This window comes from Rhamphochromis sp. 'chilingali', assembly GCF_963969265.1.
Source record: "Rhamphochromis sp. 'chilingali' genome assembly, chromosome: 9".
Classification (NCBI taxonomy): Eukaryota; Metazoa; Chordata; class Actinopteri; order Cichliformes; family Cichlidae; genus Rhamphochromis; species Rhamphochromis sp. 'chilingali'.
In genome coordinates, this window is record NC_137936.1 from 36535288 (window position 1) to 36553417 (window position 18130).

The window sequence follows — 18130 nt, forward strand, 5'->3', positions numbered from 1 at the left end:
TTTTTTCCTTAAAAACAAAAATAAGGTTAAAAAAAATCTGGTAATTCTTTGTTTTTACATTCATCGGGCCCCAAAATGACCAAATATCAAAGAAAAATTAAAAATACATGCCATGGAAGAGTTCGGGTCTTAGGAGGTTAAAGAAATTACAAGACAGTCTGAGAGATTTCAGCCTGTGTTGAAGAATAAAGGCGATCATACTGAATATTGACTTACAAGCTCTTTATATTTGTACAAACTCAGTTTTGGCCTTATTTGTGGTATTTCTATGTGTTCTTGCATACGGTTATAAATCGTTGAACCCATTTCCTGGTTTCATAGCAAAATATAGGATATAGAAGAAATGAGTGGTGGCTCAAGACTTTCACTCTACTGCATAAGAAAAGACAAACCTGAAAATAGAGCGCAGTGCCGGCGGTCGTAAACAGAGTGACGTTTGTCTCGTTGTTCGCTCTGCACATTCACTATTTCAGACCTTTTGTTATTAGAATACATTTACATATAGAGTGGTTTATTGTGACCTAAGAAAGCAATTGATTATATTGCATACACCGAGGGCAGTTAGCTCATTGTGGTTTTAACACCTTTCTCAAAATATTCATTTTTCTCTGTGTGGAGGTTGCAGCAATGCCAAGACATTCATGGTATTTGTAAGACTTCAATCATGATACAAATTATTCATGATTATAAATTTTTCTTTAAACTTTATAATGACCAAAGGCAAATTTTCTTATTATGCAGGTCTGTCATTTGTAATCCAATCCTCCTTTTTCCATTCAGGACCATGTTTATGAGTTGCTGAACACCATAGACGCCTGTCAGTGTTTCTTTGATATAGTAAGTATTTACTCTGTGGGTAGTGTTTCGATGAAAACATTAAAGTTGTTACCTGTTCGCTTTGGTCACCAGTCACTCTGATACTGCTGCTGTGTTTCTTATTCCTGCAGCCTGATTACACATTGCACATTATGTTGCTTTTTCTTCTCACGCCCGAGCTTCATCTTCTTCTGCTATTGCCACATTTAAAATTGCACCTGTTCTTTATATTTCACACCAAACCCATCCAAAATAATCTTTTTGCCTTTAATATGTGATATCTGAAATGGAACGTAGAGCAAATGATGACACTAAAATTGTGATTTCAGACAACCAACTTTGACTTCACCAAAAACTACTTGGATCTGATCATCACGTACACCTCCGTTATCATCACGCTCTCTCGCATCGATGATAAGAAGGCCCTGGTGGGAATGTTCAACTGTGCCCACGAGATGACGAATGGAAGCAGGTGGGGAAAAGATGGACGCCTCAGCAAACGTCGTGCAGCTTTTTAAAGTGGCTGCAAACAATTTCAAGTGCTAAACGCTTCATCCACAAATACTCCAATTTTTCTAATCATTATAATACATTTGAACTTTAAGCATTAGTTACTACTTACTTTAAAAGCCGCACTTTGTTTGGCTAATGCAAGGCCATTTGCAGTAACCACAGTCTGAATTATTTCAGCAACTCCAAAGTAAGTCGCATAAAATATTACAAATCTAAATCAGATGTTTTTATTCTCATTAAAACCTTGTAAGTTGGATTAAAATAGTACTGTGCTGCACTGGTATTGCAGCTTTGCTGCTCTTGTCATGCCTCCACTGAATGTGACCCCTACAGTGACCCCTCCTACCCTCGGCTTGGCCAGATGTTTCTGGAGTATGATCATCCCTGGAAGAAGCTCACGGAGGAGTTTGGCCCTCATACAAAGGTAAATTCAAAAATGTGTCATTAGCTGTCCAAGTACAAAGGTAAACTTTAAATACAGTAAAGTATGCAAAATGCTAGTTCTTTTATATAAAAGGTGTTTTTCTTTTTTCCCTGCACCTGAACAACCCAACTTCTTTTATGCCTTCACCACTCTATGAAACAAAAACGTTTTATTATAGTTTGCCTTTTTCTCCACTATTTTGTTTTTCAATGATGAACCATTAAAAGGGTTTACTCATGGGTTATCTTGAAATATGCCCGTGTGCGTGCAACAAAACAAATTACCATTTATCAGGTTTTTAAAGCATTGCCTTCTCTCAGAATTTCGTCCTTTTGGCTTTTAAAATGTTCTCATATCCATCCGTCTTCCTCACTCGGTGTCCTTTGCACCTCTATCCCTCTGTCAGGCTGTGACAACAGCATTGCTTTCGCTGAAGATGGTCTACCCACGGAGGAACCTGCCAGCAGAGCAGTGGCGAAGCGCCCAGCTCCTCAGCCTGCTCAGTGCTCCAGCTGCCATGCTGGACTCAGCCTGTTGTGACACTGTGAGTCTCATTTCCTCTCATACCCTCAACTCCTGTTTTGAAATAGTGAGACGAGGTGTAGAGAAATATGACAATGTTTTACTACCAGCATAAGAGTGAATGCATTTATTCAGGTTATTTATGTGAGTTCTGTTTTTATTCTGCATCTTTAAAACACTTAATTATGAAAACTGTGTGCCTTTAGCTTTTTTCTGCTTATGCCCCAACTTTTTTTATATTGAATATACTTTGTCTTGTATAAAAATCTACACTTTGGAAGGCAGCGAATACTCCTGCAAATGAAAAAGGACCAAAACACAGTATAGAAAAGGGATGTATAACAGCTGAAGTAAAGACTTTATTCATGTTGCCAACAGTAAATGAGTCTGTGGGAGTTAATAAGTTGGTTGTCTTCTACAGATGGCGTGCGAATACCTGTCTATGGAGACAATGGAGCGTTGGATTATTAGTAAGTGTTTCTATATTTCCAATTTAAATGTATTTGTTACAGAATTTAAGTGGTTTGAGAACCTATTGGATATACCCACATGTAACACACATGAGAAAAATGGGTGCACAGTAATAGTTAAGCCACCCCTCATTTATTTATGATTTTGTGAGGAAAATGGGAAATAGATGCAGTGATTTATAGAAACGTGCAAACATGAATGAAAACACAGCATGTAAGTTAAAAATTGAGTATGTACACTTCTAAGGAACCTGGGCTCTCTGTCTTGTCATTTCTTTAAGTAGTCTTCCTTCTCTCACCCCAAATGGTCGCGGCAGATGGCCCCGCCCCTCCCGGAGCCTGTTTTTCCTGGAGGTTTCTTCCTGTTAAAAGGGAGTCTTTCCTTTCCAATGTCGCCATATGGGGGTCATATGGTTGTCGGGTTTTCTCTGTTTCTATTATTATAGGGTCTACCTTACAATATAAAGCGCCTTGAGGCGACTGTGTTGTGATAAACAACACTGTAGAAATAAAGACTAATTTGAGGCTCTTCGAAGGGTTCAAAGCTCTTCTTTGGACGATGCCTGTCTTTTGTTCTGTTCTGTATTAAAATGATCCCACACTGCTCCAGTGATGTTGAGGTCCGGGCGCTAATTCAGCACACCTCAGCCTCTGTTCCCTGTTGCCCTTCATGAGAATGGCTTCTTGTCTTCCACAGACACCAATTCTAATGAAGGTTCAGCAAACAGCTGATGGTTAAACTGAAGCTCTAGATGCGTCTCTGAGGTCCTGTGTCATATCTTTGTTGGCTTTTTTTTTGCACCATTTCCTAAGATCGTGACTTTCAGATACTGTTTGTCTTCTGTAGATAGTAGTTTAATCAGGCCTGGTCCTTCTTTTGTAATTCACTTTTCCAGTTTCCTCATTTTTTTTTAAGGACATACTGCACACCATCCCGGGACTAGCCAAGCTTTGGACTCATAGCACTAACGAGATGGTAACAGACTGTGTTTGTTCCCTAGGTATTGGGATACAGTGTAAATGTAAATAAAAACATGATTCAGTGATTTGCAAATCTCATAAACCCATTTTTATTCACATGTGGAACACAGAAAACATATCAAATGTTCCAACTGAAAAAATTACGAAAATAATAGAGTTAATTTTGAATAGGGTCATTTTTCCCCACTGTGCAGCACCACTCTTCTTTTAACAACAGTAAACATCTGGAGCTGAGGAGAGCAGCTGCTGAACTTTAGGAAGAGGAATGTTGTCCTGTTCTTATCTGATATTGGATTCCAGCTGCTCCACAGTCCTGGGTCTTTTTTGTTGTATTTCTCGGTTGGTGAAACGTCTGGAGACAGGCTAGTTCAGCACTCGGACTCTTCTACAGCATGAAGCCATGCTGCTGTATTAGATGCAGTATGTGGTTGTCATGATTCGGCTGTGTGCAGGCAGGAATTGGACCCAAACGCAAACTCAAGGGAAACAGGACTGAACTCAAAATGCCAGCTTTTATTGCTGAACAGAAAACTTTACCAAACCTAAACTGGGAAGATTCTAAGAAAACACACACAGGGAGCCGCAGAGAGAAACACACAGCATGAAGGAGGACACAATGCTGAACGCAGGAAGACAGAGGACTTAAATACACACAAGAAGTTATCAGGACAAGTGGCAACACATGGGGAAACAGCTGACACACATGAACATAACGACATCACAGGGGAAATGTAAAACTAAACGCAGGAACACAGGACCTCTTTCAAAATAAAACAGGAAACATAATGAAACACAGACGACATGAACTTAACAAAAGACATGAAACACATGAAGGGCAAGAAAGACTTAACACTAGGGTTGCCAACTCCTTGAAAAATAAATAGGGGACACCTCGTGGCCAGGGTTGGGCGACCCGATTGTCTTCACCTTTGCCAGTGTGGGGAATTTTTTAGCTCTTTTTCTTGTGTGTGAAATTATTTTTTTAACCATTTGATAAAGTGCGTCCCTTTTCAGCTCAATACTTTTGTTTCCAAATACGGAACGATTCCGTTTTTCAAGGGACGGTTGGCAACCCTACTTAACACAGGGGTTGAAAACACAAAGGGAATGTAATAAACAAATGAACTTCACCAACTTAATGAGCTTAAACAAACATCAACTTCCAAATAAACTAAAACGCTGGGTCGACAGACCCAGGAACATGACAGCGGTTTAACATTGTCGCACTGAAATAAAGTCTTCCCTGAAAAAGTCATTATCTGGATGGGAGCATATGTTGTTCTGCATTGTTGGTGCCTTTCTAGATGTGCAAAATGCCAATTTCACAGACACTCATAACACTCATAACCATCAGAAATGCAGACTTTTGAACTGACCTTGACATCAAGATGGTTTCTCTTCTCTTTAGTCCAGAGGATGTGGTGTCCATGTTTTCCAGAAAGAATTTCAGATTTTGATTCCTCTAACCCAAAGCTTTCCACTTTGCCTCAGCCCATTTTAACGACTTCTGGCCCAGAGAAGAGGGCAGATGGGGGTATCCATCTATCCATCTGACAGAGGCTTAACCTGCATTTGTGTGAACTGTGTCCACAGACAGTGATTTCTGGAAGTGTTCACGAATCATGCTCGTTTTTAATGAAGGGCCACCTGAGAGCCCAAACATCACGAGCACCTTATTTTAAATTTTGGCCGTGGTTTTGCACACAGAGATTTCTCCAGATTCTTGGAACCTTTTGATGTTTTTATGTAATCTTTGTGAAAGTTTTGAAATTTTACGTTAAGGAATATTATCCTGAAATTGTGCCACAGTTTGTGGATGCACTTTTTTGTATACTGGTGAATCTCTGTCTATCATCAACCCAGTTATGTTACAGAGTGTGGGAAATTTACCTTATTAGTTGTAAAATGCTCCTTCAGCTGTAGCTTTAGCATCAGTTATTTCTTCTATGATTTTCTTACCCACATTCCAGCTTTTCCAAGATGTGTTCTTGCCGTTAAATTCATACTTGCTATCTTAAAACGATACATTTTCTCAGCTTAAATATCAGATACTTTTGGGAATTCAAGTTGTGAAAAGAAAGAAATATGTAACATAGTAACTAGCAGTATTCCTTCAGTTGTGTAGACTGTTTGATGACAGTTGCTAACTGTCCTTCCTGTAGTTGGCTTCCTGCTGTGCCACAGCAGCCTTAATTCAAACCAAGCCTCCCAGGAGCTGTGGAAGATGGGCCTGCGAAGCGGCATCTACCTGACCCTCACCAGAGATGAAGTCCTCAACATACACAAAGTGTCAGAGGACCTCTTCGACAACATTAAAGGGTATGCAGCCGATGCTGCTATAGTGTACTCTGCATTGGGGACTGTGAGAAAAAGCCCCTAATTAAGAAATCAGATCATGGGTATGAGATAATGCTATTCTGAGATTTCAAGCTGTCAAAGCTGACGACCAGAGCAGATTGGCTCCTTAACAGACTCGCATTGTAATTGAAATTAGGAATAGAGGGATAAAAGGTCAACAAGAAATGATAAGAAACAGATCTTTCTGTGATTGTGGTGTGATTTGCAGTATAATGTTTAGAGTATCCTCTTGATTTATAGTGCAGTATCTTTTCATATATTAATTTCTAATAAAAACTGAGACTGAGGTTAACATGAAGCTAATAAAGAAAATGAAGACACTTTGTCATTATCGCAGCAATATTTGATCTTATTAACATGTTTTTTCTTTTTCATCAGATACAACAAACGAATTGCAGACATCAAGGAATGCCGTGAGCATGTTTTAGTCAATGGGTAAGCCTGGCAGGAGACGGCATGTTTTTATTTCATATATTTTATCTGTGACATGAGCTATAACACCAGTAACCTTGTGTATTTTTCTCTGGATAGCGGGGCCATGCACAGAGAGAGGCGGCATTTCCTCAGAGGGGCATTGAAGGAATTATGTAAAGTTCTGGAGGATGAGCCTGGACTTCTGGGACCTAAGGTAGACCAGTAACGTCGTTATTGCAAGATCTTTCACAAAGACACATTCACATTGTGATAATTGGCCGTAGACATCACACATCCAGCAGTCTCACATTTCATGGTAATTTAACTGCTACCAAACCAAATCTGAAACTTTTTCCTAACATTCATTTTTCTTCTGTGTTCTGTGTGCCAATCAAATCCCCAAGGCGCTGTTTGTCTTCATGGCTCTTTCATTTTCCCGTGACGAGATCCTTTGGCTCGTCAGACACTCTGAGAATATGCCAAAGTTAAAGGTTCCCGAGGACTACATTGACAAGTAAGTGCAGAGAAAGTAAAGCGTGGCTATGGGCTGCTGTAGCTGCTAGTGATGCTGACGCTGGGCAGAGATCAGCAGCAGTGAAATAAATGAGGCATGCCACTCACAAAAAAAAACCTTTTTTGATTTGATACTGTATATCTGATCATGGCTTCAACTTTCAAATGACAGTTTTCTGTGTCCGTTCATTCTTTTCACGATTTTTTTTTTTTACATTTTCCAGTCAGCTGGCTGAGTTGCTGTACTACATGGAGAAATTAAGAGGTCTAATGAGAAAGTACAACAACGTAGTTCAGCGTTACCATGTGCAGTACCTGGCACAGTTTGATGCCTTAGTTCTCAACGACACCATACAGGTACCTGAACGTAGGAGTATGTGTGTGAATATAAAGCAGTAGTTTAAAGCACACAGTGTTTTTTTTATTAGAGTGTTTATTAGAGTATTTTCTTTTTTCCATCGTAGAACATGTACGTGTGTCCAGAGGAGGAGTCAGTCCTAATGAGCTCGTTTGTTTCAACTCTCTCTGGTCTCTCAGTCAAACAAGGTAATCAAAAGCATTACTGAGCATTTACCTGTGAATAGACAAGGAAACAACCAAATAAAGACACTTATCAGTAACCAGAATTATAATGACCATGACTGGCTTTTCCCCTGCAGTGGACAACAAAGAGGAGTTTGATTTCAGGGCTCTTAGACTGGACTGGCTAAGATTACAGGTAAGCAAGTTTAATGCATAGACTGTGATGTAGAGTTCAGGTAAAATGCATGTTTGCAGCAGAAATCAGCGTCGCATCTTCATCTTTTTTAGGCCTACACAAGTGTGAATAAGGCCCCCCTTCCGCTAAAGGACTATCCCGACTTGGCAAAAGTGATGAACTTGACGCAGTTTCACACGAAGATGGTGGACGCTGTAGAAGAAATGCTGTATGAGACATCTGAGCTGTCCATCTTCTGGTCAGTCTTCTCTTCTCTTCTCTTCTCTTCTCTTCTCTTCTCTTCTCTTCTCTTCTCTTCTCTTCTCTTCTCTTCTCTTCTCTCACAACTCTTTTTTCTGTTTTACAGCTTCTACCCTCGTGTCTTTGAGAAGATGTTTACCCAGAGCAGCGAGGAGGTGACCATGAAGCGTTACCTCATGGCCTTCCCTTTGGCCTGTGCTCACTTCAGTCAGAGTGGAGACCCTCTCTGCCCAGAAGAGGTCAGTGTTCAGTTATCTTGCTGAGGAAGCTATAAATCACCAGCTAAAGGTGGTGAGGACAGCAGACATGATTGTTGATTTGTAGCTCTCGTGGTGAATCGTAGTTTATGACTGCTATAGCATGCATTATACATTGATGACAAAGTTAATAATTTTACACAGAAATCGAGACCTCTTTTTGTTGTGACTAAATGAGTGCAGATTTGTGCATTGTCTTTATCTACACTCTTTCCCAGCTCAGTCTGCAGTACTTAAGTTGATTAAAACAGCTCATTCAACAGTGTAGAGGTATTTGTGCTTTGACAGGTACCTGTCTGTATGTTTGCACATACCTTCCTCCATGTTCTGTGTTTTGTGTGCCAGCACACACACACACACACTTGTGTTTCTTGTGTCTCCAGGTACAGGCAATGGAGAAGAGAAGTCTGTGCCTGTGTGTCACCTTCTTGGAGCAGATAGCCAAGCAGACCAGCACTGTTGTGTTAGAGATATGTGCTGAGCAGCGCAACCTCTGCGATCAGGTGAAGTCCCAGTCTATTTCAGGCTTTAAAAAACTAATTATCTAACAGATTTGCCCTGCCAAAATCCATATCCAAATGTAATCACACTTGCCATAGCTGGAGGCAGGGAACAGACTTGGGAATTTGAATAAAATGATAAGGCAGGTCTGCATTTCTGGATTTGATTAAGTCATGTTGTTTCTTTAATCCCTTGAGAAAAATGTGATGAAACGGTTACTTTTTGACAAGATTTCTGCAATGCGAATGAAAAGTTGCATAATGTGTTTTTGAAGATGTCACTTTATATTTGCATGGATTTAATTCTACCACCCTCCTTCTCTCTCTTTCTCAATCTGTCTTTGTCTTTCTCCTTTCTTTTTTTGCATGCATTTTCCTACTTGATAACCTCTCAGCTGCTGCCGAAGCACTGCGCGGAGACCATCAGCGCTGCCCGATACAGAAAGCAAAAAAAGCAGATGCCAAAAAAAGGAGAGGTCCAAAAAGAAAAGCCAGGCGCTGAGAGCCTCAGGAAAGACAGGACGGTCGCTAACAAGTCAGCTTTCTTTTTGTTTGCCCTGATTATTTTCATCTCTTTCTCAACCATATGATTTGTTTTCACCTCTTCTGAACCGGCAGATGGTTTGAGTATGTCTAAATGAGTTTAGCTGACGCACCCCTATTACCCTCTGGAAATGCTTTTTTTTTTTCAGCAGAGCTCGTTGAAGTCAAAGAGCAGTTGCATAATCACGCAAGAGAATCGGATCAAATCAGTTCTTTCACTGCCTCGCAAATTTCTTGCCTTTAGTTATTAGGAAAAGAGGATGAAAGTACTCTTTCGCAAGGTGTAATTGATTTTGGACTTTAAGTCCCTCTGAGGTGAATCAGTCAGGTGCTGAGTCAAGCCTTTAAATGTGAAAAACGAAGCACCGTCGCCCTTTAGATAGAACACACAGCACTGTTTTACTGGCATTACATTTTATTTCAGTGTTTTCAGCGTCTGATCACATCGTGTAAGTAGCCAAATTTAGAAAGCTCATTAATAAAGTTGTAATTCTGTCAATTCATTTTTCCTCCCCTCAGCCTCAGCTTACACATAAACCAGATATGTTTTACAGTGTTATTGTTGAATATTTGTCTTTACAATTATACCCTCCCTTCTCTCTTGCCTCCTTTTTTCTAGCATGGACAAGCTGCACCTGATGCTGACAGAGCTCTGCTCCTGCTACAGTCTTTGCGGTGACTTTGTTGTTTTCGACCACATCGTTGTCCCTACAGAGTTCCTCATATCTCAACTTGAGACGCGTCTTTCTGAGTATGTGGGGATACGGGTTTTTATATACGAGCACATAGGAGCAGAAATCTAATGCTCACAATTGCTTTAATTGCAAAAAAAGATCTAATGTTAATTTATGCTATGCAAATGTAACATTGTGCATATCAACACAATGCTCACTATATGTTAAAATTAGTTGAATGGGAGCTGCATGCATTCTGTTTAGAAGTGTCACCTCTATTATGAATAGAGCTTGCAGAAGTATTAAACCTAAAAAGTAATAATTTTTTTGCAGGACTTGACAGAGAGCAGAAAAAACCAGCAAGCCTTTGATTTTTCATTTGGCTCTTGTAAAGTGCCTTCTCCATCTCTGTAGTGAGCCCCACTTTCTCATCATTACAAGCTGTGTTCTACCAGCTTAAAATCTCAGAAGAGATTCATCATGTCCCTTGCTCTGTATCATTTCAGTGCTTATTGCTGTTTAGATTAGATTTTGGTACCAGGGTAACCCAGTGTTTCTCTGTATATACTTCGCTCAGTCTCGCTGCCTTAGCTGGTGATTATCAGCGCACTTGACGATTGGCATGCTTTCAGTGATTAGTTGAAACTGTAAATAACGTCAAGGACAGAAAGTGAGAGAATGAAGGTCTTACAAAAAGAGAAAACTGACAGCGAAGCCCTGGAGCAGCGCCGAGTCACCATGGCTCGTTTAACCCATTTTAAGGTCCCATCTGTCCACCCTCAGTCCACTTCAGCCCAATGACAAGTGACGTTGGTTAAACATGTTTCTCCAGAATCATCGTGAGAATGACCAATTACAACCAGACCACCCAGGAGATTACCCGTCCCTCTGACCTCCTGGCAGGGATAAGAGCCTATGTAGCCAATCTGCACAGCCTCTCGTGCTACATCAATGTGGACGTCACCCGGCTGGTGAAGAGCGTACTGCTGCAGCAAACTCAGCCACTTGACTCCCACGGAGGGCAGACTATTACAACTCTCTACACAAACTGGTCTGTCTCATGTATAGGTGTATCTACTGTACTTAAACACACATATCAAAATACAGTGATTCATGTATAAAGTATATTAATTCCTGGACACTTGTAGGAAATGCATTACAAACAGAAACCCACTTTGCATACAGGTAAATCCTGCTGAGCTTCTATCACTTACCATATGTTTCTTGTTTTGTGGGTTTTCCTTTTATCCAGGTTCCTCGAGAGTCTTCTGCGCCAGGCTAGCAACTCCCTCATCGTCCACTGTCCTACGCTGCACTGCTTTATGAGCCAGGTTACTGACACGGAACCAAGTTTCAGAGCAGAGGAGTTCTCAGATATATCAGGTCAGCCTGGAGTTTGATTATTATAATTTAAAAAATTGTCCTACAAGCTGTGCCTTTTGCAGATTTTTGTGCTATCGCCTTCTTTTCACAAAAAATAAAAGTGAAAGTGAGGGTAAAAAATAAGAATGTGGTAATGATGTATTTGGAAATATATTGTATAGTCTTATATTGCCCGGTTCGTTACGGGCTGGTAATTCAGAAGACATTTATCAGTGACTTGCAGGCCGTAGTATCCATAGCAACATATCCAACTTTTTATTATGAGCTTGTCACGCACTCGGTTCCTGTACTTAAGCTACAGTAGCCTGAATAATTTCAGTCACTTGGGTGTAATCTGAAAGCAGATCCCCCAGCTGACACTTTTTATCCTGTGACAAAGGACACGTTTTCATTTATTTATTTTTTTATCTTTTATTGGTTTTTGCCAAACCATGTTTGTATGCCTGATAGACTCAAAATAATTCCCCTGTGGAAGTTTAGTGATGGTGATTCCAGAGTACATGAGATGACTCACTCTGTTTAGAAAAATCACGTATGTCTCGTCGACTGCTGTGACGGCATGCAGAGGAAGCGCTATTGCACAAGAGGATGTGGAGCTTGTCACTGCGGCGGTGTGAAGTACTTTCTTGCACACGCTGTGTCATGCAGTTTATTCTGGCCCTGCTTGGATAATTTGAATTGCAGTATTACTTATCATCTCATCCACTTTTCCCTCCATACCTCATAATTATTCCAGCATGTCTCTCCTCCACACAACCTCCCGGTCCACCTCCACACCACCCCGCAGGAGTAATGTACCTCTTTATGACTACACTAAGGCTATATGCACTTCGCTAAAGACCTCGGCTCATGCATGCAAACATGTGCAGGATACAAAACACCCCCCCCCCACACACAATGACATCTTTGTTCTCTATATTTACTCCTCAGTGAGTATCTGTTTGCCTCAGAGTGAGTCACTTGCCTGTCCATGAACTATTTCCAATTTCAGCCACACACATCCTTATTTGTCCGTGTTCATTCAGAAGTCAAGTCGAGTGAACGGCCTAATAGCTGCAGTTGTTTCTGTCTCACTGACTCAGTTACACTCACAAATCAAATTTAAGCAGTGTCTTTTCTCATCTCCTCGAAACAAATACATCTTCATCTAAGCTTTCTTTTGTGAATCTGGCACCGCTTTAAACTGCTGTTGATCCCTTGCTTTTCACTATCCTTAAATTGTTCGTATTAACCTCTGAACAGAGTTACAGGCTCTGGCAGAGCTAATTGGTGCATATGGCCTGAAGTTTCTGAGCGAGAACCTGATGTGGCACATCACCTCTCAAGTCACTGAGCTTAAGGTACAGTATGAATCAGTGCAAATGTTTCAACGATTTTATTGTTTTCTTTTAGTATTTCAGTAAATGAGCATATTTTGTTTTAGGAAAGCACAGGTGTGGCTTTCATATCAGCATTTACTGCTTACGTCAGCATTTTTTGCTTTTGCTGATTGTGTGTATGCGGCGCACACAGTGCAGCAAGTGCAGTGCACTGTTTTTTATGTCTTGCATAAAGGCTTTTGAGGTCTGTTCACCAAGTTGTTTCAGTTCTCCTTGGTGGCTTTTCTGTAGTCTAGCAGAGAGACAGACCACTAATAACACTTGTCTTCGCTCATGCTTTGGTGGAGAAACAATAGATTCTCACACATGAGAGAGGGGTTAATGCAGCTGTACTGGTGTACTGGCTCACCACTTTACACCTATGATTGAAATGAAACGATGCTGCCACACAGCTCTTTCACACCTTTGACCTCTCCCTGTTTTAACATCCAACTGTTAGCACTTATTTTGCTTCCTTCTCTGCTGGTAGAAAATGGTGGTTGAGAACATGGATGTCCTGGTACAAATGAAGAACAACTTTGACAAACCTGAGGAAATGGTCAATCTGAAAAAGAGGCTGACAGGTGAGAACTGGAGGATGGAGCACAGCGAGGAGATAACAATTTAACAATGTACATATCCACACAACAACGATAAGTGGAAGACAATGGATGGATGGATGGATAATAATAATAATCGTGATAATATTAAAAATATACTGAACAGGAAATAAAAACTCTGTGTATAATCTTGTAAGTTGACCACCTTTACCTGAGTGGCATTCTTGTCCCAGTTTCACAAGTTCACCTGTTATAGTTTATAATAGCATGTTCACTTGAGCCATGATTAGCGACAGAATTGCCCACAGTAATGTAAACCATGGATTGTCTGCTCGTTCTACTTGTGCTTGAGTATGCATGAAACGCTGCAGGAGCACAGCTGTAAACCCCCCGATGTCCTTTATACGCACCTCTAGGTGGAGAGAACGTGCTGAAGAGGATGACCATCATCGGTGTGATTCTGTCCTTCAGAGCCATGGTCCAGGAATGCCTGAAAGATGTAATGTCCAACAGGATTATGATAAAATAACTTATCTTATGATGAAATTGATTAGAATATAGTTTAGATTCACTTCATTTCAAGGTTTTTTTCCCCATGATTCGTATAATTTTACACTAAAACGGCATTTCTTCTGCACTAGAATGAAGACTACACATGATAGATGAATAATAACTTCTCGAAAAAAGCTCTTAATATAAAAAGGTGTTTTTCTTTCTTGAGATATGATCTCAGTAATATTTCATCATATAACTCTATAATTTAGATCCTGCATAAACACTGCCCCTACCTGACGGGACCCATTCAGTGCCTGAGAGACTTCAGCAACCCTGAAGCTGACATCCAGGTAAATCCCAGCTTTTACCCTACAGCTAGAAAAACACATCCATATATGGAGATCTCACTCAAGAACGAATGTGTAGTAATCAAATTTTCATGGCCTGTGAATCATCACATCGCAGCTGATCGACCTTGGGTTGTGTCACTGTGGAAAAAATGAACACTGTTATTGTATTAACACTCCAAATGCAAATGTATCATTATTTACTTGTTTATGAGTATAGAATATAGCATGTACGGGTGCTCCATAATTTATATATTAAAATAACAGATGGAGAACAACAGTAGATCTGAGCTGGGGAGCTTAAAGAAACAACATTTTGGTAAAGTACCAAACATATTAAATTCCTTATCTCCCTCTGGACCAATCTGTGTGACTGTGACTCATGAACTCTCCCTCACTTTACTTACGTCTGGCTTCTGATTGAGGCTTGACAGCCGTGCCACAGTCCGGGGCCAGGATAACCCCAAAGACGTCAGCAGCCCCCTCATGCCTCTGTGAGAGAGTCTGATTGCTGCTGCAGCGTTGCTCTCTGAACCACATCAGTGGAAACATTTTGCCCAGACAGGCCAACCATGCATGCAACCAGAAATAGGGCAAGATCAAACGCCGTGTGTCAAGACAAAGACATCCACTGCCGACTTAGTGTAACTCCTTGGAAAGTAAACTGTTATTGCTGTGTTATGAAATGCAAAGCACAGATCAGGATCCCACAGTCTGCAGGAAATGCAGGAAATTTTAAACGTTTAAAATGAAGCATTAAATTTGAACTCTGACAAGCAAGTCATTAAATCATCGTTTTGTGTACCTAAAGGGGAAACTTTAGGGTAAAAAGGGAGATGCTGCATGCAAAAAAATTAAATGCACTCTATTCAAGCACCATCCACTTATTGTCTCTAATACTGTGTGACCTTACAGGTAACTCTGAGCATATATGAGCTGGCTTCTGCTGCAGGGCTACCATGTGATATCGATCCTAGCTTTGTTGCAGCTATTCGCAGCATGCAGACAGGTAACACTTAAACTATGATCAGCACCCCCGATATGGTGCATTGCACTTTAATGGCTTATTTAACTTTTTTCTTATACGTTTCACTTAAAAACCTGCAGATAACACATCCCCTGACGAGGAGCACAAGCTGTCCCGTTTGTTACTCGTCTACATTGCCGTGTCCCTGCCCCTATTAGCCCTCGACCCCAACTCGTTCTACAACCGAGAACACGGAGGTGAATATTTATTTGTTCCTTTCAGCTGCTTATCGTTTTTTGACCGAGATTATTCTCCAGGCTAATCTGTCCGTCTTCCTGTCATTATTTACCGGCTGCTGATAGTGTGTAAAAGAGGTACTCTGCCCTGAAACATGAGGCGTATTAGCATCTCTGTGTATCATACTTTCCAGTCTGGCATGGTCTGAAGCAAAGCATGTCAGTTAATGAGAAACACGTTTCTGTGAGGGACTTTTGTTTACAGATAACTTTGTCTGACGTGCATTGATACAGTTACTCTTGGCATGTGGCCCTGCTGACCCCAAGTGCCTGGCTCTGTGCCTAGACTAAAACATTAAGAGGAGCAATAGCTCAGATTTCCATCAAAGGGCAGAGTGGCATTTGTCACAGATTATTTTCTTTGCCTCGATTTTCCATTGACATGTTTGAAAAAAATGTGCCCTGTAAGCCAGAGGAAATATGCTCAGCATGCTTCCTCTTAAGTGTTCATTAAGTAAATTTTCCAAAACCGTTGGGCCTCAAATTCATCCTTTCTGTGGTAGTAATAGCTTTTTTTAATTTATATTTCTTTAGGCCACAACAACAACATCCACTGTTTAGCTAGAGCTATCAACCAGCTGGCTGCTGCCATGTTCACCATCCAGAACAAGAACATCGAGCAGCAGCTCAAAGAGTTTCTCCTGGTGAGTGACACAGATGCTGATTGTGATGTGGTTTGGACAAATACTGAATGATTTAAACCAATACTGAATAAATTAAATCCTGACTTTCACTATGTTTACACCCCAACTTTGAAAAGCTAATAAGTAAAACAACAAATATACAACACAAAAGATCAGTTAGACTGCCCGCACCATCATGCTGCATCTTTTTTATCAGACGTTGGCTGTTTTTTATGTGAAATGCTTGATGGGCTCTAAAAGTATTCTTAATAATTAAGTCTGCGAAGGAAAAAAACACACAAACAGTTCTTATCTCTCCTTACAACAAGTGGTGTAGGTGGAAATTGAGTCATAGCAAGAAATCATGAGAGCGGAAGGTTAGAAAACACTGAAACAAACAGCTTCACAGACAACACTCATCCAAGCTGATGCGTAGATTTTCAGCAAATGCAAAAGTCATATGGTGAAAGACAAATGAGGACAATTACAGCAAAAACGTCTTTTTGTCCTCGTGTCCTTCCACAGCTGGCCTCGTCCACGCTGCTTCAGTTGGGACAAAATGTGGAGAGAATGGAGATCAAAAACCGAGAGTCCATCTACCTGCTCCTGCACATGGTAGGTGTGGCAGCGTGTAGAGAATCATTCATGCGCTTTGAACTTACAGAGAGGAATCTGCAAGTTTATCATCTGACTAAATGGAAAAGCCTGTGGCTGTTAATTAGCTGAGGATTTTTTTCTCTTTACAATGACTGGTCAGACCTGCAGCGTCTTCTTTAATGCCTCTCTTCTTCAAAGCATTTATAATTGAACAATTAACGACTCCTTTTAAACCTCACTCACTTAGATCGTGGAGGAGTCTCCGTTCTTGAGCCAAGACATGCTGGAGAGCTGCTTCCCGTACGTTCTCCTCCGAAATGCCTACAGGGAGGTGTACAAGTCCTTCATTGTGACTCTGGGCTGAAGACCTTGTTAAAAATACTTTTCGTTTAACATTTATTCAGATTAATTTAATATGTGCTGTACTTTTTGACAATGTCAGTGTTATAGCGCTCAGTTTACATAATAACCTTTTAAAAAATCAGATGCATTTTGTAACATCCTCAGTATTATACTTTAGATACATCATGAGTACAATAATATATGTTTTTAAAATATAACCCCATCCAATCGTACATAAATCATTGCATACATAGATGCTGTATAACATTGTTTCTAACAACCTTTCCATGAATAAAGAGACAATAATACGCTTTTTGCCCTTTTTTCACGAGTATTCAACCCGAGTTCCTATTTCCAGTCTGTCCTCCATCCTCACTTGCCCTCATCCTCTCTCCCTGGATGATAGTCCTGTCCTCTCCATATTTCATGGACAGTTTAAATGATGCACTCCAGTTGTACGGAGCTGGAAGTGCTTGTTGCTAATTTTAGGTGGCCCTCACTGATTATATTTTTGCACTAACTATATTTGCCATGTCACACCATTCTTCCATTTTGCCCTCTCTTCGGTCTCCTCCCTGTCTATTCGGCACATGCTGCCGTTGTGTCTCTTTGGTTACCACAGTGGAGACGTGTGTGCTTGTGTGCGGTGTTTATGTGTACGTGCGCACACCGGGGACCGAGCCCTGTCACGGGAGCATGAGAGCTTCAGTCCCCACTATGAGGAACATTTATGGAGATGAATGTTCATGAATAAACTGCAAAATTATGAACAGAATTAATCTGTAAATGTGAAGAAATATTTTTCTGTGCATTAGACAGAAAAGCGGCCTTCCTTTCCTTTCATATTTTCATCACTTTTGTCCACAGAATAGCTACATATCAGGTGGAAGATTTGCTCATTCTTATTTCATCATGCTTCCCATTAAGCACCTACCCGCCTTGTAAGCTTCCTTTTCTATTTTTTTATTCTTCCTTATACTCGTAAAGATTTAATGGAGATTTTTCTTTGCCTGTGTAGTAGAGTGGCTCCTCTCTCTTCACTCAGTTTTGAAATAGAAGGTTTACAACACACTATAATGCTGCTATAACGTGAGCTAGATGCTGTTTGAAATCACTGGTTTAGGATTTAGCTTGTTTTATGAAAAATTTGATCAAAAGAACTTTTAAAAAAATAATCCATAATTCATGGTAGCAGGCAAAGTGCAGGTTGAGCAAACCA

At 40.5% G+C, this 18130-nt stretch overlaps 1 protein-coding gene across 2 annotated transcripts in view; it reads left to right on the top strand.

The window, feature by feature from the left end:
• Window positions 1–17202, top strand: part of nckap1l (NCK associated protein 1 like) — a 30377-nt gene extending 13175 nt beyond the window's left edge. For both annotated transcript variants that reach the window (XM_080892339.1, XM_080892340.1), the window contains 28 exons: window positions 781–837; window positions 1146–1288; window positions 1663–1753; window positions 2160–2297; window positions 2697–2745; window positions 5889–6045; window positions 6463–6519; window positions 6616–6712; window positions 6903–7012; window positions 7236–7368; window positions 7476–7557; window positions 7671–7729; window positions 7822–7967; window positions 8076–8208; window positions 8610–8729; window positions 9122–9261; window positions 9889–10020; window positions 10776–10994; window positions 11196–11326; window positions 12569–12666; window positions 13175–13268; window positions 13661–13743; window positions 14009–14089; window positions 15002–15095; window positions 15194–15310; window positions 15884–15993; window positions 16498–16587; window positions 16817–17202. In XM_080892339.1, the coding sequence (XP_080748465.1) occupies window positions 781–837; window positions 1146–1288; window positions 1663–1753; window positions 2160–2297; window positions 2697–2745; window positions 5889–6045; window positions 6463–6519; window positions 6616–6712; window positions 6903–7012; window positions 7236–7368; window positions 7476–7557; window positions 7671–7729; window positions 7822–7967; window positions 8076–8208; window positions 8610–8729; window positions 9122–9261; window positions 9889–10020; window positions 10776–10994; window positions 11196–11326; window positions 12569–12666; window positions 13175–13268; window positions 13661–13743; window positions 14009–14089; window positions 15002–15095; window positions 15194–15310; window positions 15884–15993; window positions 16498–16587; window positions 16817–16933 (3078 nt within the window). In that variant the 3' untranslated portion in view covers window positions 16934–17202. The remainder of the gene's footprint in view (window positions 1–780; window positions 838–1145; window positions 1289–1662; window positions 1754–2159; window positions 2298–2696; window positions 2746–5888; window positions 6046–6462; window positions 6520–6615; window positions 6713–6902; window positions 7013–7235; window positions 7369–7475; window positions 7558–7670; window positions 7730–7821; window positions 7968–8075; window positions 8209–8609; window positions 8730–9121; window positions 9262–9888; window positions 10021–10775; window positions 10995–11195; window positions 11327–12568; window positions 12667–13174; window positions 13269–13660; window positions 13744–14008; window positions 14090–15001; window positions 15096–15193; window positions 15311–15883; window positions 15994–16497; window positions 16588–16816) is intronic.
• The last annotated feature ends 928 nt before the right edge of the window (window positions 17203–18130 follow it).